Source organism: Mirounga angustirostris, unplaced genomic scaffold, assembly GCF_029215605.1.
Source record: "Mirounga angustirostris isolate CCGP_5_RB_7025 unplaced genomic scaffold, mMirAng1.0.hap1 SCAF_15, whole genome shotgun sequence".
NCBI classification, from domain to species: domain Eukaryota; kingdom Metazoa; phylum Chordata; class Mammalia; order Carnivora; family Phocidae; genus Mirounga; species Mirounga angustirostris.
The window spans coordinates 26938177-26961142 of record NW_026991723.1 but is presented as its reverse complement, the minus strand read 5'-3'; the positions used below and the strand labels follow the sequence as shown (position 1 = coordinate 26961142).

Below are 22966 nucleotides of genomic sequence, written 5' to 3'. Positions count from 1 at the left end.
GAGGGTTGTGCTGGTATTTCGGGGAGATAAGCCTGTGACTGCGAAGCCCGGAGAAGTGACTTCCTCGACTTGTAACACTTTCTCTGGAAAAAAATAGTCGCTTCTACACAGTTGACTTCCAGGATTGCTCTTAACGGAACCCCTTCAAGCCCGTTTTTGGGAGAAAGTAGAGTTTATTCTCCAGGAGCAGAGCTGACAGGATTCGCCTCGCGGGTTTGCAGGACACGCAGAGGACGTGTCTGGCCGCCCGCCACCGCCCGGTTAGGAAGGAGGAGGGGGATGGGAGCCGGGGAGTGTAGGGCTGCGGAGGGGGACGCGGGGGGGCCCAGCAGGCCTGCCCGCGGGGCCTGGGAGCACCCCTCCCACTGTAGGGCCTGCTGCTGGCTCGGCCCGAGCCGGCTTCTCCCGGGGAGCGCCCTCCAGCGGCCGCGTGCGCGGGGACAGCTTGGGGTTCGCCCTCACGAGCCGCGCTGTCCTCGCAGACCCGGATCCTGGAGCTGGAGGGCAGGGTCCGCAGGGCGGCGGCGGAGAGAGGCGCGGTGGAGCTGAAGAAGAACGAGTTCCAGGGAGAGCTGGAAAAGCAGCGGGAGCAGCTCGACCGCATCCAGTCCAGCCACGACTCGCAGCTGGAGAGCGTCAACAAGATCTACCAGGACGAAAAGGCAAGACCTGCTCTGCTCCCCCCGCCTCCTCTTAATTCTGTTCCAGATGCCAGTTGAGACGCCGCTGACTTCTTCTGGACGGAGGATGAGTGGCCATGAGGGTGTTTATGGGATGAGGTGGAACGGGCCTCGCGATCAAGTGGTCACGTAGTAACCATTCCCTGCCTGGTACCCGGTGGTGTCCCTGTCCTATTTGTGCCTGCACGTTTGTACCTCTTCATCCCCTTCCCCTCTTTGACCCATCCCCCAGCCCTTCCCCTCGGGCGACCCCCGGATTGCTCTCCATCTGTGAGCCGTTTTGTTTTTTTAGATTTCACACGTATGTGAAATCATATGGCGTATTTGCCTTCCTCGGATTTATTTTACCCAGTGTAATACCCTCCAAGTCCATCTGTGTTGTCCCAAATGGCAAGATTTTGTTCTTTTTTATGACCAATATTCCTGCGTGTGTGTGTGTACACCCCACATCTTCATCCTTTCCTCTGTGGATGGACACTGGGCTGCTTCCCTATCTTGGCTGCTGTGAGCAATGCCATGCTGCTCATGGGGCACATATACCTATGCAGATTAGTGTTGCTGTTCAGATAAATACGCAGAAGTAGAACTGCTGGATCCAGCAGTAGTTCTTTTACTTTGTCGAGGAAGCTCCACACTGCTTTCCACAGCAGCTGCCCCAGGGTCCGTTCCCACCTGCAGTGCACGAGGGCTCCCTTTTGTCCACGTCCTCGGCAGCGCCTGTTAGTTCCTGTCTCTTTGATCTTAGCCATTCTGACACGTGGAAGGTGGTATCTCACGTGATTTCATTTGCCATATTCACACACGTGTATTTCCTCTCTGAAAATTGTTCCAATCTTAATGTTATAGTAAAGTGCTTCCTAATTTTCCTTCACTTTGTGGGTGGCACTACGTATACTCCTTAAATCCCCGTAACTAGGCATTGCTCACAGTGTGTACACAGAACCGCTTCAAGTCCATTTCTGGGAAAAAGTAGAGTTTATTCTCCAGGAGCAGAGTTGACAGGATTTCCATTGGGGCTTTGCAGGACGTGCAGAGGACCAGAGGACATGTCTGGCCGCCGGCCATTGCCTGGTTAGGAAGGAGGAAAAGGATGCGAACTGGGAAGTATGGGCCTGGGCTGAGATGCGTTCCCATGCTGGGCCAGGTGGTGGTGGGGCGGTGGGGGGCGTCCGGCCTGGTTGAGTGCTTCCTCAGGGCCCACCTGTGGTCTAGAACCAGTTGTCCCATCTGCAGGGAGGGAGGGAAAACAAAGAGGGTGTTTGCAGTGACACTCCGCCTGCCTCTGCACCCCTGTGCATACGTGTGTCCGTGCCTGAAAGTTCTACTCTCTTCCTGAGGAAGGGTGGTCTTTTACTCTGAGCCTCTGGCTTTTTTTCCCTATGTTTTTACTTTTAAATTTGTCCTTTTTGAAATGGTAGCGATAGAAGATAGTATGGGTTTGTGGCCGTGAGTGGTGTTGGCTCTTAAGTATCTGTTTTCTTAACTCCATCAGTCTACCAAATGCTTCCGAAATTGCACTGCACTATGAAATCCCAAATTCTGGGAGTGATAATCTCTGTTCATTCTCCTCCAAGCTTCGGAGATTTCTGTGTGTTGCGTGAAAGTGTGGGTGCACGGTTTGGGTGGGGAGAAGGAAAAGAGGTTGCAGGTGAATTTCAGCTCGGGGGCATTCTGCTGTGGTGTGGGTTTGCACTAGTTTGGCTCCAGACCCCTGCGAAATGCACTGCAGACAACGGGCTTTCCTGTAAGGGTGGGCAGACTCCTCAGAGAACATGCTGTGCACAGAACTGTTTGTTCTAGATAATTCCTGGTCATGCAGTCCGTGAAGCATCATCCCACAGGTGCGTCCTTGAGTTAGAGATGCTGGTTCATTTGAGGATAATCTCGTGTGGAGATAAGAGCACAAACTTGGAATTCTCTGAACTATGATTGAGTAGCTGTTTGCTGAACAGCTCTCCCTATATAGGAAGGAATGAGAGGGAACATCTTCCAGCCAGAAACGAGGTGACTGTTTCACTTTGGTTCTTAATGCTTCAGCCTTATGGCTTCTTTTTAAAAGGGGGCTTAGCTCTCCTGCCGCATCCACTCAAGAACTGTTTGGGGATCCAGGGGATCCTCTTGTAGTTGCAGTAAACAACTTAGATATTGAAAATTGAGGAGTCCCAGTAAAGAGGGTGAAGTACGCATTTGAGAGCGGGACAGACAGCCCCTGGGGAAGAATGAGAGTCCCTTCTCATTTGGAGTTTTTAATCTTTAGAATATGTGATAGAAAGTTCTTCTAGCTTGGGAGTGGAGGGCTAGGTTCTTGGCTCCAGGAGGATTTTAGCTGCTCTTGCTATAATGGTAAAAGGCATGGGGTGTCCGGTCAGGCACACCTGGCTTCTGATCCTGTTTTCTTCAGCTCCATGATTTTAGGCAAGCCACTTAAATTCTCTGGGTCTGTTTTCTCAGCTCTCGAGTGAGAATAACAACAGGAATCCCCCTTACAGTGTAGCTTGTGAGGATTCAGTGAGATAATATTTATGGAGGGCTTGGCACAATGCTTGACATGGACTAGAAGCTCAAAAACTGGTAGCTGGTGTTATTACAACTAGTCCTAGTAATCGTAGTAACAGCAAAGGCCTACAAGTAAACCACAGCTTCAGTAGTGATAATACTATTTTTTTTTTTCGGTATAGACTTTTTTTTTAATTCCAAATTGAAAGCATGAAACAAAATTGCCCTACCTTTAGGAAAGCATTAAGAAAATGCTGGGGTGGCCATCAGAACAAGACTGAACAGTGCCGCTCAGCCACGGGAAGAGTGACAGTGACAGCCTCCACAGCAGTGAGGAGAGCTCCCGCCCACAAGCCCCTACTCAGCCCGGCGCCAAGCTAAGCATTCCGTGGGGATTGTTTCCTGCATCTGTCTCAACAGCCTCATGAGACTGGTGCTTCGGCTCAGAGAGTTTGTAGCCATCACCCAGGATGAGGCCTAGACCCCCGACAGCCCGCACAAGAGGGCCTCCCTCTGCTCTGTGCAGACACAGGGCCGCGGTGTTGCGGGGGAGGGGTTCTCCAGAACCTTCCATTCCTAAAGAACACGGGGTGTGAGTGGGGCCGCAGGAAACCAGGCTGGCCCGAGTCCATAGTTGTTGAAGCTAGGTGATGGGATCCTATATTTATCTCCATGACTCAAAAGGGCATGGTATTCCAGCTAGCTCTCTTTTGGCCCCAATTCCAAATTCTCAGGCAGTAAAACACCTGATTCTTTATGGCCGGGCAGAGAAGTAGGGCTGGCCTGTCACACCAGTATGTTCTCTCTCTCTCTCTCTTTTTTTTTCTTTTAGGAGGTTAGCACTTGTGGTTTGAATTAGAATGAGGCTCTTTTTCAGAATGTTAAAGAATCCTCTGGTGGCCTAATAGAGCCTTTCAGCCGTGGGAGGACTTAGGGGTGCCGGCATCTGTGGGTGGGGGTGATTTGCAAATGTCCCGTGCCCTAGAGATTTCTGACCTCCTGGAACCTTCCCCCCCACCCTGGGTGGGCACTGTTGCTCTGGAGGGTATTGTAGCCGTCAGATAGGGGTGTGGATAGAAGCTTGAAGGCCAAGCCACCGGGGATGATGTGGTCATGAAATGAATGCTTCAGGTGAGCACTGTGAAACAGGGATGAGGGAAATGTGCTGTTTGAGCTCTGCTGTACAGTATCCCCTGGCTACGTACGGCTGTTGAACACTGGAAATATGGCTGGTGGGTCCGAGGAACTGAATTGTGAGTTTTATTTAGTCTTAACTACACTTAAGTGGCCAAATACTGAACAGCACGGGTTTGAATGATAGAGGCGGAACTCTGGTAGGAAGGCTGAGTGCCCTGTTCTGCGGGAGAGCAGGTGGGCCACGGCTGGGTCTCCTTAGCTGCTCGGCTGTCTTTTCCCTTTTGCTGTTTGGTCCAGAATCAGGCCGTGGATGATGAGGTCACCTTGTGATCGGGCAGCTGTCCTCCCTGTTGCTCGGTAGGGGTCCGTGGTGCGGAATTACCAGTTCAGCTTATCAAGTTGGCGTTTATGAACTTAGTCGTTATGGAAGTTGTTTTAGAGAAATCAGGCCTTGCCAGGCAGCACATCACGATCGCCTGGGAGCTTATGCAAACAGGTACAGACTTAAAAAATACACCGGATCAGACTCTCCAGGTGTTGGGCCTTGGAGAATATTGAATTTTTCAAAAAGATGATAGACCTACACATGCGGGTGCACGATTTTCTCTAAGGGCTCACTAAGATCCTTGCGATGGGTGTGGCTCATCCAGAGACTGATAAGGAGATACTGGGTGTTTTTGCAGTATTGCACTTTAAAAAATAAAATTGCCATATCAGGGTTTTCACTTTCATTTTTTTGACCCTTTCTCAATGATTTTAAAGTGGAGGGCATTATGATTAAGCGATATAATTCTTTAAAAATAATCTGATGGTGCGGTTACAAAGTAATTGACGTTGATACTGTTTTTTCTATTTCCTACATCTTTACCCACGTTTACTGGAATCCCTGACAATTTTTAGATGTGCCAAGTTGCAAACTTCCCGCTCACCCCTTTTTTTTTTTCCATAAGATTGCCAACTCCCCCAGACTTGGGATATGGGTGTGTCTGCAGGTCCTCAGTTCTGAGACCAGCCTCTCAGGCGCCCCTTCATGTCACCTGGAATGGGTGGGCAAGTGTGAAACATCCAGTGAGCTCTCGACAGCCTCGCTATGGTGCTGGAATGAGCCCTAAAGCAGTTTTAGTAGAAAGAGCAGGGCATGTAGAGAGGTCAGAGGAATAATAAGCTAATACCTGTGTGCCCCTCCCCCAGATATTATTTAAAACAAAAACCATTATCAAGATGAGGTCCTCTGTATTCCCCTTTGTCCTTTCCTTCTTTCCCTCCTGCCCAAAATTGCCATTATGAATTTTTTTTTTATTGTAATTCCAGTATAGTTAACCCAGTGTTACTGTTAGTTTCAGGCGTACAATATAGTAATTCAACACTTCCGCACAACACCCGGTGCTCATCATGACAGGTGCCCTCCTTAGTCCCCATCGCCTGTTTCACCCCCATTATGAATTTTAGTGGTTATAGTTTATATTTCTCAACTTCTATAGATGTCCATTGGCCAGAGCATTGACCAATCAGATTCTGTCTTGATAATATGAACCAAATCTCACTGATTTTTTTTTTAATCTGAACCAAAGCCTCTGATTTTTTTGATCAGAAACGCTTCAGATGAGACTTCAGCTGATTCTTGAAGATAAACCTGTCGTTTTCAGTTCCCTTTAAAAAAAAAAAAGATTTTATTTATTTGAGAGAGAGACCGTGAGAGAGAAGGAGAACACAAGCAGAGGCAGAGGCAGAGTTCGAGAAGCAGACTCCCTGCTGAGGAGCCTGGGATCATGACCTGAGCTGAAGGCAGACGCTTAATGGACTGAGCCACCAGACACCCTTTCATTTCCCTTTTCTGCCTCCCTGTGTGTTGCAAAAAGAAGTGTGGTGAAGAGGATTTACGTGAATGCGGGTCTGCAGGTTCATGCATACTTCTAGAACTTCTAGTACTCGGTGGGAGCACTGGTGTGGTCACTTCCTGAGCTTTAGATGATATTCAGTTTTCTGAAGCAAATAAAAGTGATTGTGTATGGCAGTCTTAAGTAACTTTCAAAAAAGTTGCCTTATACGTTATCGAAATACTGTTGTTAGTTTTGAAAATACAAAAAAGATTAAAACCCCCTGTAATTCCATCACTGAGATTAACCACTGAGAACCCCTCATGCCTTTTTTAAAACCTACAGATTATGCCTAAGCTTTTATAAATGATTGTTATACTCAAGCTTTAATAAATGTATGTATGCTATGAAGATGGTAGAACATAAGGGAGGTTCTTTAAATGAGAAACACTTTTGAACACGTCTGGTATTTGCACATCATTTAAAAGCCCAGAAATTCTCAGCTTAGGGGCATGGAGGTGACCACTTCCAGAAAGAATATTCTTTTTTTTTTTTTTTTTAAAGATTTTATTTATTTATTTGAGACAGAGAGAATGAGAGACAGAGAGCATGAGAGGGAGGAGGGTCAGAGGGAGAAGGAGATTCCCTGCTGAGCAGGGAGCCCGATGTGGGACTCGATCCCGGGACTCCAGGATCATGACCTGAGCCGAAGGCAGTCGCTTAACCAACTGAGCCACCCAGGCGCCCCCAGAAAGAATATTCTTCATAAATGTCTGCTGAAGGGAGCTTTTGTAGACCACCTTGATCCCTAACAGGCACAGGCGACTGTGTTTTGAATCTGAAGATACACATGTCGTTCAGGTGAACAGGATTATATAGACATGGGTTCTGCTTCTCTATTGTTGTATCACAAATTACCCCAAATCGTAGGGGTTTAAAACCATGATGGCATTTATTTTGCTCACACACGTCTGCAGTTGGGACGGCTCAGGGGAAACTTGTCTCTGTTCCACGTTTCACTGTCTGGGCGCCCGAAGGCTCAGAATTGCCTGATGCTTCCCTCACTCCTGTGTCTGGTGTCTGTGACCTGAGACCTCGGTGGGGTCAAGGCCACAACACTTCTGTGTGGCTTTCGCGGGGCTGCTAGGCCTCCTTGAAGCTTGGAGGCTGGGTTCCTAGGGCGCCGTCCTGGCGGGGAAGGAAGGAGAGAGCCTGCAGGACGCTGTCCGCTCTTGTATTCCCAGGGCTACCATGTAACAGAGTACCACAAACTGGGTGGCTTAAAACAACAAAAGTGTATTCCTTCCAGGTTCTGGAGGCTAGAAGTTCAAAATCAAGGTGTCAGCAGGGCTGTGCTGCCTTGAAGGCTCTAGGGGAGGATCCTTCCTTAACCAGTTCTGGCCCCTGGTGTCTGCCTGCGGTCTTTGATCATAGATGTGTCCCTTCAGCCTCTGCTCCTGCCCTCACCTGGCCATCTCCCCCAGGGCCTCTGTACCTTCGCCTCTTCTCTTTAGTCCTGCTGACTCTGGCCCACACTCATGACTTCATTTTACCTTGATTATATCTGCATAGACCCTGTCTCTAAATAGGGTGATTCTTAGGTTCTGGGTAGACATGAATTTTGGGGGTACACGGTCCAACCCACGAGGCCTTTTACTGACTGCTTCAGAAATCAGCAGGGTCGCTTCTCCAGCATTCATAGGAGCAGGTCACAAAAACCAGTCCAGATTGGAAAGGGCGGGAATTAGGCTCCACCTGTGGGGGCAGTGCCTGAGGCCTTGGAGTCACATTCTTGAGCCACCACATTTGTGGTGAAATCCCTTTTTTTTTTTTTTTTAAGATTTATTTGTGAGAGAGCATGTGAGCACAAGAACAGGGGGAGGGACAGAAGGAGAGGGAGAAGCAGACTCCACTGAGCAAGGAGCCTGACAAGGGGCTCAATCCCAGGACCCCAGGATCATGACCTGAGCCGAAAGCAGATACTTAACGGACTGAGCAACCCAGGCACCTCCCCCCCATTTTTTTTTTTTTTACAGGTTAAATACGTGTTTACATATCAAACAAGTTTTTAAAGGGCCTAAGTAAAAACAGATCATCAGGGGCACCTGGGTGACTCAATCGGTTAAGCATCTGCCTTTGCCTCAGGTCATGAGTCCAGGGTCCTGGGATCAGTCGGTCTCCCTGCTCAGCGAGGGTCTGCTTCTCCCTCTGCCCCTCCCTCCTGTGTGCGCACTTTCTCTCTCTCTCTCTCTCTCAAATAAAATCTTTAAAAAAAAAATCCTCAGATTTTAGTTTTTGCCAAAAGCTAATAGAGATTGACTTGTAAATATCTGCTTCTCTCCTGAAGTTGGCACAGGGTGCTTTAATTCAGTCTTTTATTTTGTTGTCAGAAGGCTGATGATGATTTTCGGGTCTGAAGACTTACCAAGATCTCCGGTGCCCCCCAAGCCCCCCGCTAGTTGCCCCAGAGCCACGAGGTGGCCCTAAAGGCCTGTGAAGGGCAGGTTCTGCTTCATCTCTGAAATGCTAGGAGGAGCCTGAGAGCCCCGGGGACTGAGTGGCCCTTCAGCCAGGGAACGCCAGCCTTCCTGCTATTGTGTTCGCCTTTTTGCTCTCCAGAGTTAGAGTCCCAGATAGTGTCCTTTTCCTCGTCTGTGTTTGTGATCTTCTTCCCGGCTCCTTTCTTGCAGCCATTTTTCCACCTAGACCTTTGGACTTTTCACTTACGTGATAAATACGTAAATTAACGGACTAGTGTGAAGAATCACATCTGAGTAACGTTTCATTTATGATGGAAATACCGTTCCCGTATCATTCCGGGAGGGAAGCAGCTGACCTGGAAAAAAGCCGGAGCGCCAGGCTGCAGAGCAGGAGGGGATGGTGGCTACACGTTAACGGTTTGGTGTCCGGAAAGAGGAAAGCTTGTAGAGGCGGAGGGAGGAGCGGCCTGCGTCACCTCTGTCACCCACTTGTGTGACCCGTGCCTCAGTCCCGGGCAGACCTGTGCATCCGCGCGGGTCGCGTGTGGCCCTGCTGTAAGGGATGGCTCAGCAGGCCTTTCCCTCCGGCGGGCAGGGCGGGTGGCGAGCCAGCCTGCTTTGGCTCGTGGGTTCCTGGGCCGGGTCTGGACTCGGGGCGGGGGCCGCTCCCCGTGACTGTAGCTGCATTTGGTTCCGAGAGTGACTTTTTTTTTTTTTTTTAAAGATTTTTATTTGAGAGAGAGAGAATGAGAGAGAGAGTACATGAGAGGGGGGAGGGTTAGAGGGAGAAGCAGGTTCCTTGCTGAGCGGGGAGCCCGATGCGGGACTCGATCCTGGGACTCCAGGATCATGACCTGAGCCCAAGGCAGTCGCTTAACCAACTGAGCCACCCAGGCGCGGCCCCCCCCCCCCCCCCGAGTGACTTTCTAAAGAGGAAGTGGTAACGTTAAGTCCGGTCATTTGTCCTACCCGAGAGCTTTCCCACACTCCTGGAGGTGCCTGGCTGGCAGGCCGGCGGGGTGAGCTCTGAGCCCGAGGTGCAGACACGCTGGGGTGGCCGGCCTGCCGGGCCCTTCTGTCCCCCTCTATGAATTCTACCGCATTCGGAGTGTTCTGGCTGCTTGTCTCTGGGGCGGCTTCTCTTGCTGGGAGGGTGCTCATTTTCTTCTGGGGAGGCGGTTTCCTCAGGGGGGACCAGAGCAGACTTGTGCGGATAGAAACAGTTTCTCTGATTTTTATCATCTTTGATCGCCGTGATTGATTGAAGACCGAAAGGTTCTAGAAGAGCTTTTCTGTTTTTAATCTGCACTGATTTTCCATATCTTCTGTGCGTTCGCTATTTACTCTGCGGGGTGCTGGGCTGTGCCCAGTGTCCGGGTTGTGACCGTTGAGTGGCGGACAGACGAGTCAGTGGGTCGGTCAGGGCCACTTTCAGGCAGAGACACCACTGCAGCTCTTTGAAGCAGAGAGGGCTTAGGGCAGGGAAGCCGGTGCCCCCAGAAAGGTGGGAAGGGTCTGGAAGAGCATGCCGTCCAGGGGCTGCTCCCGGATGGCGGGACCAGGAGGCTGCCGCTGCAGCCTTAGCCCGAAGCCAGGGGCACCCTGCTTCTGACTCCGTTCTGTACCTCCATCCGCCTGACTGCTCCGCCTCTCAGGCTGCCCGGGATGTGTCTGATTGGCATCTGAAGCCCATAGGGAAGGAGTCTGGAGAAAGGTCGGGCAGCCGGACGAGGCGGCCACAGGCCGGTGGCAGGTGGGCTGTGCGGTGGCAGACAGGAATGCACAGGAGGGGCGTCCGCCCGAAATCTGTGTCCCTGGGAGCAAGGGGGTCTGTTCAGATTGCAGATTCTCTAGTTTGCTGATGAGACGTGGCCTTCAGACAGCTTTGTGATTCAATGCCAGTCATTTACTGCCCACGCAAAGGAGTGTGTTAGGAGAAACGCAGACTGCCTTTCCGGCACTGTCCCCGCACTGCAGTGGCTGGCCTCCGTCCCCTCCGTCCCCCCCACCCCCACGGGACGGGGCCTCGGGTTAATTCCTTCCTTTTAATTTATTTTCTCTGTGGCTGGACCAGTGGGAGTCTGGTATTATTCGCGTTGAAGAACAGTAAGTGGGCTCTGTAACCCGATACCCTTGAGTTCTGTTTTCTCTTTAGTCCCCGAGTATCTGTGGACCCCCTGTTTGCAGAAAGTCAGAATTTGCACAGCTGTGGCCTTTCCCACAGGTGAGGATGGGGGACATTGTTCAGATCCCCATTTGGAAACAGAAGAACTAAGGCCCACAGAAGGGGTTCAGCCAGGGCTTCTGCCCCCGCCCCCCAAGTGAGGTCGGCATCAGCAGCCCCTTGCACCAGCCCCGCAGGGAGAGTGGGGCAGTGCCTCTGTTGGTTAAATTTAGGACAAGGGGAGGGGCGCCTGGGTGGCTCAGTCGGTTGGGCGTCTGCCTTCGGCTCGGGTCATGGTCTCGGGGTTCTGGGATCGAGTTCCGCATCGGGCTCCCTGCTCAGCGGGGAGTCTGCTTCTCCCTCTCCCTCTGTGCTTTCTCTCTCTCTCAAATGAATAAATAAAATCTTAAAAAAAAAAAAAATTAGGACAAGGGGAATGTTCCTCATCGCTGGTGCTGTCTCTGCTGCCATGAGGGGTTTTCTTCCTCTGAACACAGAGAAGATGCTCAGCTCCCCCTCACCGCCCCCAACCCCGGTCCAGGTCCAGCCAAGCCCATGTAGTGTGCCCTTCTATCTGAGCAACACTTCACAGCTGCTCTGTCTTTCCTGGGAAGCTGGGAAGTGTCAGGAAGGGAGACCGAGAAGAGCTGAGGGGTGGGGTGGTGCGAAGAGTGCGAGGTGAATGTGAGCTGCTCCAGGGGAAGGGACCCAAGGTCTCTGACAGCCGGCAGTTGGTGACAGAAAGATCCAGGGTTTGTGGACAGAGAAGGAGATCCCTCGTTCTGCCTTAGTCAACTGCTGGAGAAGCATCAAGGAACCTTCTGGAGTTCCCACTGCGTGTCCTATTCAGGTCCTCCTGGGAGTTCTCTTTGACCCAGATTATTGAAGGCACGTGGTGTGATCCAAGAGGCAGTCTCCTCAGTTTGCCCCTCCCCTCCCCCTGCCCTCCCCCTTCTCCCTGCCCTCCCACCCTTCTCCCCTCTTCCCTTCTCCCTTCCTCCCTCCCTCCCCCCTGTCCTCTTCTCCCCTCTCTCCCTCCCCTCCCCCTCTCCCTCCCCTCCCCCTCCCCCTCCCCTCCCCTCACCCACCTCCCTCCCCTCACCCACCTCCCTCCCCTCCCCACCTCCCTCCCCTCCCCACCTCCCTCCCCTCCCCCACCTCCCTCCCCTCACCCACCTCCCTCCCCTCACCCACCTCCCTCCCCTCGCCCTTCTCCCTCCCCTCGCCCTTCTCCCTCCCCTCCCCACCTTCCATCTCCCCCCCCTCCCTCTTCCATCCCCCCCTTCCCTCCTTCCCTCTCTCCAGCCTTGTGCCGCTTCCCTGAGTGTGGACCATTCTGGGTCCAGAGCTCCCTCCCCTTGGGCCTCATGCTTGTCCCCACCATGGAAAGCGCACCCCACAGACCTTGCTCCGCAGAGCTGTGGGCACTGTGACCTGCCCCGGGGAATCCCAGCCTCAGCCCCAGGCCCCTCCAGCCAGTCGCAGGTGGTGCTTTCCCAGCCAGCTGGGGCCTGGCATGTTCCTTCTTCCCGACAGCATGACAGCCCGGGACCTTCTGGCAGGAGCCATTCTGGGCATGTAGGACAGCGCGTAACTGCATGTTTTCCTGAGTGGGGTTCTTTTTCCTCAGCTTCACACAGAGTTTGGCTTAATCCCCCATGACCTTCTCCGACAGCTCTGTGGCTTGAGTCTGTTGTCCTGTGGGCACGGCCCAGACCCGCCTTCCTGCCCGCCCGTGAGCCCCTGTTTGCCCGGTGCCTCGGCCCACCTCTGATGCGCTCTCAGCCCACCCCTGCCCTCCCCACATCCTCACACACCCCTTCACCTTCACCGACCCACTGACCTGCTCTTTGTGGGGTTTTGCTCTCGTTTTTATTGTGGTAAAATGTGCATAATATAAAATGAGCATTTTAACCATGTTGAAATGCACAAATTACACTCACCTTGCGATGCACCTGTCACACCGTCCACCTCCAGAGCTTTCCCATCTCCTCCAGTGAAGCTGTCCCCATCAAGCATGAACAGCCCATGCCCTCACCACCCCCAGCGCCTGGCAACCATAGTTTATCCTCCTGTCTCTGAATCAGACTACCCTGCATTTCTTGCATAAGTGGGATCGTGCAGTGTTTGTCCTTTTGTGTCGGCTTTATTTCACGCAGCAGAGTGTCTTCCATACGTTAGTGTTCTTTGTTTTTTTTTAAGATTTTATTTATTTGAGAGAGAGCGAGCGAGCATGCATGTGCATGAGAGGGGGGAGGGTCAGAGGCAGGAGGAGAAGCAGACTAGGGGCTTGATCCCAGGACCCCAGGATCATGACCTGAGCGGAAGGCAGACACTTAACCAACTGAGCCCCCCAGGCGTGCCCACACGCGGGTGTCCTTGCATTGATATTCTCTTTGTCTGTCCCTCTTCTCCTCATGCACGTACAGACACTCACTCCTGTGCCCCTGCCATTTGCTGGACCTTGAATCACCCAGACTGCAAGTTCCTATACTTTCTGGTGTCCTGGGTCTCTCACTCCCCAGAGTGGGTCTGGCACTTAGCACTTAGGCCCAGCCTCTCTGAGGACCTTCTCTGGGGGTTGGGACTCCTCCCCTTTCTGCTGTGGCCAGAGCCTGGGGGCACTTGGTGTCATCTGTCCCCACACACCCCTCCCTCTGCCTTCTGTAGAGGGCCTGTCTGGTCAGCGGGGGGCAGCTGTGTGGATGGCCCACCTTTGTGCCTCCAGGCCGAGGCTCGTGCTGGACACCTGATGCCCATGCTGGGCAGGTTTGCTGAGTTCTGGAATTCTTCCTGTGGCCCCTTGGCCGGAGGACAGGCATACATCTCAGTGGCCTGCCTCCCCCAGTCTTTGGCCCACCAGGGCTGTCGGTGTAAAGAGTTTGGGCTGGCAGGGCTTATTTTGGTGGTGTGAGTGGTGATGGTGTGAGTGTGTAATCTTAGCGGGACACCATAAATAGTTAATTGGCACTTCTTTGCCATCGGGCTCGCTCTCTGCCCTCCCTTCCCATTCCTCAAGGTCTGTGCTGTCCCTACGGGCAAGTGGCTGGTGAGCACTGAAAATGTCACATTTGAGATATGCTGTAAAAGTGTAAAAATATGCTAGATTTCAAAGGTTTGGTATGGAAAAAAAAATCGCATTAATACTGTTCTATGTTGATGACATCCTGAAATGATAATTTGGTTATGCCAGATTAAATACAGTATTTAATTTCACCTGTTTCTTTTTGTTTATTGGGACAGAATTCACATAAGCTCAACATTACCATGTTAGCCACTTTACGGTGTATCATTCAGCAGGCTACAGTATGCTCATGATGTGGTACAGCTTTCAGCACCATCTCATTCCAGAACATTTTCATCACCCCCTAGAGAAATCCTGCACCCATGAAGCAGGCGCTCCCACTTCCCCTTTCTCCTGCCCCTGGCTCCCACTAATTTACCTTCTGTCTCTCCAGATTTGCCTGCTCTGGGCATTTCTTATCTGCAGAATCCTACATTTTGTGGCCTTTGTGCCTGGCTTCTTGCACTCAGCATAGTGTTTTCAGGGCTCACGGCATGTGTCAGGGTCTCATTCCTTTTCATGGCTGCGTAATACTCCACTCTGGCTGCGCCATGTTTATCCATTCTTCACTTGATGGACATTTGAGTTGTTTCCACCTTTTGGCAGTTATGAATAATTCTGCTGCGGACGTCTGGGGACAAGTGTCGGACGAACATATATTTGTGATTCTCTTGGGTATAAACCCAGGAAGAGGAGTACTGGGTCATGTGACAACTGTTTAACTTTTGGGGAAATTGCCAAGCCGCTTTCCACAGCGAGTGAGTGCCATTTCCCATTCTCCTCAGCTGTGTCTCAGGGTTCCAGTTTCTCTGCACTTTCTCCACATCCTTGTCCATACTTATTTTCCTTTTTGCTTTTTATTTTTAACTTGCAGCCCCATCAGCGTGTGTGACATGGTATCTTCTTGTTTGGATTTGTGTTTCTGGGGATGGTGGGCATTTCTCTGGTGCTTATTGGCCATTTGTGTATCATCTTTGGGGGAATGTCTGTGCCAATCCTTTACCCAGTCTGTTTCTCTTCACTTTAATGTGACTACTAGAAATGGTGAGCTTTCCATACGGGACGGACATTTCCTTTCTCTTGAATAGGGCTGCTCTGGGAGGTTTTAAAATTGGTGAGGGGGACGGGGAAGAAGAAGGAATATTTCATATTCTTCCTTCATTTTCCGTGTCCTTCACAGGTCACCAAGATTGCTTTCCACTTTGAGGTCCTCTCCCCGAGGCACTAACAGGAGGGTCATTACATAGAGCTTCTCCAGGCACCGTGGGGTCAAGGGTTAGATGGTCTGAGGGGCCTGTGAGTCCGGCTTAAGTGAAAGGGGCCTCTGGCCTTCAAAGCAGATTATTTCAATGAGCAAAACAGAGCAGTGGAGGGGGCCTTTTCTCCTTTATCACGTGATCTGCGTACCCCTGGCAGTGAGCTTTCCAAAAGTTAGGATTTTAAAAAGTTAGTCATTTACATTTTATGGAGATTTTAAAGTGGTAGAATTTATTGTCAAATTACTGCTTTGAAAATTTACGAAATGTTAAGCTGCTTTTTCTTGGAATCTAACGCGGAAATAACTTGATCAAATATACTCGTTTCTCAGAACAGTTGTAATATGTTTGTGCATGGGTGATTCATCCTGCAGTCTTCTGAGTTCAGTTTCCAGTTACGTTCTGGTGGCATTAGTGATGTTGAGCGTCCCCGGGGACGGTCCACACACCCTGGGAAGTGCAACTTCTCCCAGAGTTACTCCGACCAAAATGTGAGAAATTAGCTCAACAGATGACTGGATAAAGAGAATGTGACAGCTACATAAGGGTTGTTTAGAGTAGAATATAAAATTCATTTTAAAATAATACTGTTTAATGCAGATTTTTTTTTATTGAATCTCCAAAAAGCTAGAAGCATTTTCATTGTTCCCTGAAAATGATTTAACAAGATTTTCAATAAATACAAAACTGCATGTAAAAGATCTTGATGGCGCCTTATGATCCTTTTCTCATTTACTTCCGTGCCGACTGTACTTTTTCGTGCATAAGTAAGCAGGTGGGGGAAGATAACTAAAATATCTTTTCTTTGGAAGATTAGAGTTGCATGGGAGACAGACATTTCCTCAGATAGTTAGCAGACTCCAGTGTGGGGTTTTTGGAGTGAGGCTAAGGGGAATGAGTGGAGAAGGAATGATTGAGAATGTCCTGGGGGCGCCTGGGTGGCTCAGTTGGCGAAGCCTCCAGCTCCTGGTTATGGCTCAGGTCCTGATCTGAGGCTCATGAGATCGAGCCCTGTGTTGGGCTCCATGCTGGACGTGGAGCCTGCTTGAGTTTCTCTCTCCCTGTGCCCCCTCCCCTCATTCCCCTGCCCCTGCTCTTGTGTGCTTTCTCTCTGAAGACATATATATATATGGATGGATATATGAATGGAATCAGACAGTATTTGTCCTTCCGTGACTGGCTTATGTGACATCGCACAGTGTGCTTGAGGTTCATCCACGGTGTAACAGCATGTGGCAGACATTTTTATTTTATTTTATTTATTTATTTATTAAGATTTTGTTTATTTGGGAGAGAGAGCATGAGAGGGAGGAGGGTCAGAGGGAGAAGCAGACTCCCTGCCGAGCAGGGAGCCTGATGTGGGACTCGATCCCGGAACCCCAGGATCATGACCTGAGCCGAAGGCAGTCGCTTAACCAACTGAGCCACCCAGGCGCCCAGACACTTTTTTTTTTTTTAAGGCTGCATGATATTCCGTTGAGTGTAGCTGCCACATTCTCTTTCTCCAGTTATCTGTTGAGGATGGGTTGCTTCTAGCTCTTGGCTGTCGTAAGTAGCGCTGCTATGAACACGGAGGTGCGAACATCTCTTCAAGATTCTGCTTTGAGTTCTTTTGGCTCCAGACTTAGAAGTGGGAGCATGGGATGCTGTGGTCTTTTGTGTCTGTGTTTAGCTTGTGCAAGTCTCTCCTGAGTGCAGCAGGCCTCCCCTGCGCTCTGCCCATCCGACTCCCTGCTGCGTGTACCACTGCGGGGTCTCTGCTCTCCCCCGCCCGCTAGGGTATCTGCAGACACTCCTCTTGATAATCTTTCCCTGAGATACCATCGCTGTGACTTACTTCCTTCTGTACCAGGAAATGTTCCGAGTCCTCAGATCTCCCAAAATAAACATGATTTGTTTGGCCACATTTCATTTCTGGGCACACCCCTGTACTCCAGAAAGCTCTGTCCAAGCCACAGAAAAACTAAGGGCTGGACAGAGGTCCAGGAGGAAGCCAGAGGCGCAGACGTAGGCGATGGCGCGGTTGTCATGGTCCCCCGTTAGGCAGGACCCGGGCGGAAACGTGTCCCCAAGTTGCGGGCCGCGTGTCCTGGGTCTGGTATCTTGCAAGCTTTGTGGCTCATGACACGGTATGAAATGTGCACATTTCACGGTGTGCACAGCTCTGTGTGTGTACAAAACAGCAGCCCTGTGATGTGCTGTAATAGTGAAGATTCCAGGCCCCTCTTTGTCAGGTTTTTGTTTGCTCTAGCCTGGTATCCTGCTGGGGGGGGGGGGGGTTAGATTCCAGTTCGGCAAGTAGCAAGCAACAGCTTGCTTTCTGGATCAGGCTTTGCCTGTTGGCTGTGAAGAAAGCCCTGTGGCCTTGAGTCTCTTAAGCAATCTGTGCCTCAGTTTCCTGCCCTCTAAAATGGGATAATGTGCTGCCCGCCTCTTAGAACCCGGGGTGAGGAGTGAGTGAGTGAGTGGAGTGCAGAGCTCAGAAGGGCACCTGGTGACCATGGCCACTCGCTCACGGGCTGCTTGTGACATACGCTCCACACTCCCTTTCCTCACTTCCCCTCGGTTTTCACTGTTCCCCTGAGTCCTGTATTGTTCCTTCCTCCTCCTCTGTTTTCAGCCTCCCCGGCTTGCTGTCACTTCGTGTGAGCCCTCTGTCCTCCCCACCCCCACTGGCGGTAAGGAGCCCTTCCTCTGCTCTGCTCCCCACCATGGGGTGCAATCGGACCAGTGGCTCAGGACGTGGCTGCGCCCGGCCCCCCAGAGAAAGTCCAGCTTTCATGGAGGGGAGTGCGTCTGGGGCGAAACAGCCAGAGGATCCATTTAGCCCTTGCTCGGGTTACAGGCTGTTGTTGGGACAGCAAACCTCTCACCATGTGAGCGCCTTTTCTGGCTGCAGCGGCATCTGAGAGCTCAGCGGGAGAGCTGTGCCCAGTCCCTCCGACAGCTGCTGGGGTGTGGCGGGGGGAGGGGTATTGATGCTCCCTTTTCCCAACGGGATCGTCTTATCAAGGCTCTTCTAAGTTGTTAGGTTGCGGGCACATTTCATTCTGTGTTTATCTTCCTTGCAGGCCGTTTTGGTGAATAATATCACCACAGGTGAGAGGCTCATCAGAACCCTGCAAGGTGAGTTCTGATCCCCTCCTTTACACCAGATGTTAGGGCTTTTAGGAAAAGCCCGCCTTTCCTCTTGTCCCTCTCTAGCGGCTCTCATTCTAATCTAATGATGGGTAAGATCACGAGTAATTGAGTAATCTTTATTGTATTCTTCTTGCCAAATTACAGTTCCTTAAAGAGCTTTTTCCTTTTAAAAATGTTGCTGAACACATTGTAAGGTGTTAGGTACAGAATTCAGATTCTCAGTTTTTGGTAGGTTAAGAAGTATACAGAACAGATCACCTATCACATATATATAAAATATGTGTGGTATATATAGGATTTGTTTTAAATGGGCCACCCTGAATTCAGATTTCCTTTATGAAAATTATAAAAATTATCTAGCCCAATTTAATTCCATTTCTTTGCTGCCCTGATTCAGTTTGGTAGCCAGGGCTGGTTTCTGTCAGGCCCTGGGAAGCAGTGGTTGAGGGCAGTCACGGGGTGAGCCCGTCTGTGGTCGGCTCCCCCTTCGGCTGTGACTGAGGGGCTCAGCAGGCCCTGGGTGGTCCTGGGGCCTGGTGAAAGGGGGTCCCATGAGGCCGACCTTTGCCGGGGGTAGGAAGCTCCCACGGACCCTGCATCCTCACTTCTGCCTCTGGGACGGGAAGGTCTGTCTAGAGCCGCACCATCCAGAGTGGTGGCCACGAGCCATGTGGCCAGTGAACCCCTGAAACGTGGCTAGTGGGATGGAACTAGATTTTAAATTTTTGTGTAATTTTCAGTGATTTAAGTTAGAGACTGAAACTTAGCTCTGTTATTGGGAGCACTAAGCATTTACAACTTACATATTAATCTACTTTTTAACTGTACATTTGATGAAAACCTAAATTCAGATCAAGCATTGAGGTGAAATGGAATTAAATGTGCAGATTTAACGTCTGGATTGAGATGTGCTCTAATTGTACACACCAGATTTCAAAGACATAGTATGAAAGAATATAAAATACCTCATTCATGATTTTTTTATATTCATTATGTGTTAGCATGGAATGTTGCTTAGCTGTTGGGTTCAATCAAATGTATTATTAAAAGTAATAATACACCTGGTTTAGATCTTAGAAATGTGGTTGCTAGAAAAATTACATGTCTTGCCTTGTAGTTCCGCTGGATGGTGCTGGCCTAGGATTCTCGTTCCACATCTGGTTCTAAGACTATGAGTAGGGGAGATTCAGGGTTCTATGAAGTTACATGGGTCACTGGACTGCTGGGGGCTTTGTAGAGCTCCCCTTTCTTGTCTGGCCTTCTGAGATTCATCCACGTTGTGGATGTCAGTAGATTATTCCTTCTGTTGCCGAGCAGTATTCCCTGGCCCCATACTTGGTTTGATTATGGGGTTTTTTTTTAAATGTGTGGTTTATTGAGGTGTAACTTACACCCAGTAAAGTGTACCCTTTGTGGTATAGAGTTCTGTGTTTGGACAAATGCACAGTCTCCTGGACCACCACAGCCACAACCAGACCCTGTCCCTCCAGGAAGTGCCCCCCTAACCTTTTGTAGTCGGTCCCCTGCCTCAGCCTCCAGCACCCCGGGTGGTTCTACGACTCTAGAGTTTAACTCTTCGAGCATCTCCTAGAACTGCTTGTGAGATGGAGCCTTGTTGCTGTCTGTTTGGCATTTCATTGAGTCCTTCACTTTCATTTCATTTTCCCCCCAGAGAGCCCTGTAGGTGTAGAGTTACGGGGACAAACCTTGGGGATGCGGGTGCGTGTCCGGGGCTGAGTCCCAGGCCCCGGTGGCGGCCTTGTGGGTCCACTCTGCTCTCACCTCTGTGGCAGCCTTGGTCTGGCCCTTGGTCAGCAGCTGCTATTTTTGCAAGGCTTTTAGGAGCCGAGAGGTCAGGGCAGCAGGACTGGCTGATGAATCTCCTCAGGGAGGCTGCCGTTTCCCAGATGGGGGCAGGGGAGGTGGGGTGATTGGATGAGCACGGGCCTCCAGGAATGGCCGGTGTGGACGAGTGGGAGGAGGGGGCGGCCGGCAGGTAACCTGGAGGCCCAGGACGGGGGTCCACCATGAGTGGCTGCTTACCTGAGCAGATGTTGAAATCCATGTTTCACAGGCTGAAGTCTGCTGGGGACTAGGGGACATGGTGGGACAGCTTAGGGTTTAGTATGTCTAAGAAACACCTGAACAGAACCTCCCTAACACATGTTAAAGGTCAGAGGTCAAAAAAGCGATTTAAGAGAGAGGTTTGGAAAAGAGGGTGCAGATTCCAGTTGGGTTGCAGATTCCCAAGGCTTCTCCACGGTTCTGGACTGTTCTCATCCCTCTCTCCTCCCCACCCTTACTCTCCTGTGTGCCATTACCCACTGTGTTCTGACACGTCTGCTTTTGTCATGACGGCCATGCCTGCGACCCGCCGGATTCTGGGCCGTCCTCTTGCCTCAGACCAGTTGAAGGCCCTGCAGAAGAACTACGGCAGGCTGCAGCAGGATGTGCTCCAGTTCCAGAGGAACCAGACCAACCTGGAGCGGAAGTTCTCCTACGACCTGTAAGCGTGCCTCCGTGTGCGGGGCGCACCCCCGGGGGGGCTGCCGTGGGGGTGGGGGGGTGTGTGCGCTGCACCCGCCCTTCCCGTCCTGGCACGTTGGCGCTCTGCAGGAGGCCCAGTGCACTTTATTCTGTACGCGTGAGCCGTGCCTCAGAAAGCTGGGCGAGAGGGTTAGCCAGTGGCTCATGATACAGGATGCACAGGAGGGCGGTGTTCCTGAGCAGGAAATGACTTATCAACATGCTTTGTAAAGTCACGTTAAGTTTTAAAGTGCAGGTGTACCAGGTAAGTCAATAATGGAAAGCCTTTAAAAATGTCTGAGCACAGAAGTGTTCAGACGCGCCCCATGTCCACTGCCTAGACTGAGAGGCGTCTTGGCATCCTATCAGTGATTTATCTCTGGGTGTCAGCATGTGGACATTCTGTTTCCGTGAGACTTCTAGTGTCTTTCCATATTTCTGCAGTGAGAATGGAGCACTTTTATTTTTCAGCTTTATTGAAGTATGAGTGACAGATACTTATTATATATTTAAGGTATAAAACATGAAATTTTGATATGCCTCTACATTGTGAAATCATGTCCCCGATGAAGCTAATTAACCATAATCTTCGTGCATGTGTGGTGAGAACACTTAGGATCTACGCTTTCAGCACATTCCAGGTGTATGTTATTAGCAACTGTAGTCCCCATGCTGCCCATTCTCTCCCCAGCTTACAGTTAGGACCGTCCATTTGAAAAGGATGATAACTTCAGTTGCATGCAAAAACCCTACACATTTACTTCTCAGAGAATTTTTTTGACCAAGAAAAACAATAAACTTTCAAAAGGTTAGCTAAACCCTATAGTAAGATAGTAAAAACCAATTTAGAGAGCGGAGAATAAGTTCTAGTCTGTGTGTTTTTTTTCCCCCCATAAAAGCAGCATGACTCAGGCACAGGGGTTCTGGGATTCAGAAGCAACCAGCCACCTGTGAGCCCAATCCTCTTTTCCATTTGCGACTTCTCCATAGTCCATGTCCAAGGTCATATGGATTTTTCACATTATTGCAGTCACCAGTAACATTTTTAAATCGTTGCTTTCCACTTACTTATGTATAAATAAAAGTCCATACTGCTCCAAAATGTAGTATCATTAAAAGTGGCTGGTTAATATTGTGGAGGCACGGAATTTAATTCATGATTTCCCTGTTTTGGATATTTAGGTTACTTCTGAGTTTTGATTATTATAACTAGCCTGATATCAGTGTGTGTAACTTTTCAAGATTATTATTTTGGATTATTTCCTTCTAAAATAGGACTCGGCTGTAGGTTCAGTGTCATAAATTGCCTAGTTGCCTTCTGAATAAGTTTCCTCACCCCACTGCCCTCATTGGGATTCTGAGGTCCTTCCAAAAGATTGTCCACTCACTGTGATATCTTCCTGATTACTTTAAAACCAAAATACTACTAAAACCAAGAAGCCCCAAATATATAAATATGCAGAGGACATGCACCAACAGTCAATACCAAGGGAAAAGTAATTCGAAAATATGCATTTGGAACCTTCTTCAGCTAGGCCAGTGGTTCTCAATTTTGGGTGGCAATTTTGCTCCCAGGAGACCTTTGGCAATGTCCAGAGACCTGCGGCCAGCATCCTGCAATGCACAGGGCAGGCCCCATAACAGAGTTTTCTCTGGCCTCAAACCCGGTAGTGTTCAATTGAGACCCCTGAGCTAGGCTAGTAATCAACAAGGTACATTCAGACAAAAATGAAGACGGCCCCAGTCTAATTATCATTCATCTTTAGAAGATACCTTCACACAACTTTCCCTTCCATTCATTGAAATAGGATAAGCCATTAATGGCCTCACTTGATAAATATTGACCCAGAAGATGTTGACCTAGCTGGAAATGAGCAATCCGCCAGGCCCGGTGACGGGGAGGGCGGTTCTGCGCCCCATGTCGGGGCAGACAGCAGAATGGCTAGGCATGCTGGACTCGCCCTTTTTCTCTTAGGAGGTTGGTGGCTAGATTGAAACTCTTTCTGACTGATGTCAGTATTGAGGTAGTTGTGCCCGAAGTGTTATACCAGATACAGTGTGTTTCCTGGGGATGATGTTCATGGAATGTTGGAAGCTTGAAAGAGTTATTCTTACTGCCTTTGGATTATAGACCCTTTCTGAGAATCTGATAAAAGGTACGGACCCCTTGTTAGCAATATCTGCAAAGTTGTGCATTCAGTTTGT

The 22966-nt window shown here is 50.2% G+C and overlaps 1 protein-coding gene across 6 annotated transcripts in view; it reads left to right on the top strand.

Moving 5' to 3' along the window:
* GOLM1 (golgi membrane protein 1) overlaps window positions 1-22966 on the top strand; it is a 55051-nt gene that overhangs the window by 12014 nt on the left and 20071 nt on the right. For 5 of the 6 annotated variants that reach the window (XM_045882333.3, XM_045882334.3, XM_064579421.1 and 2 more), the window contains 3 exons: window positions 483-662; window positions 18166-18220; window positions 20639-20741. In XM_045882333.3, the coding sequence (XP_045738289.1) occupies window positions 483-662; window positions 18166-18220; window positions 20639-20741 (338 nt within the window). The remainder of the gene's footprint in view (window positions 1-482; window positions 663-18165; window positions 18221-20638; window positions 20742-22966) is intronic. The other variant, XM_064579423.1, reaches the window with a different exon arrangement.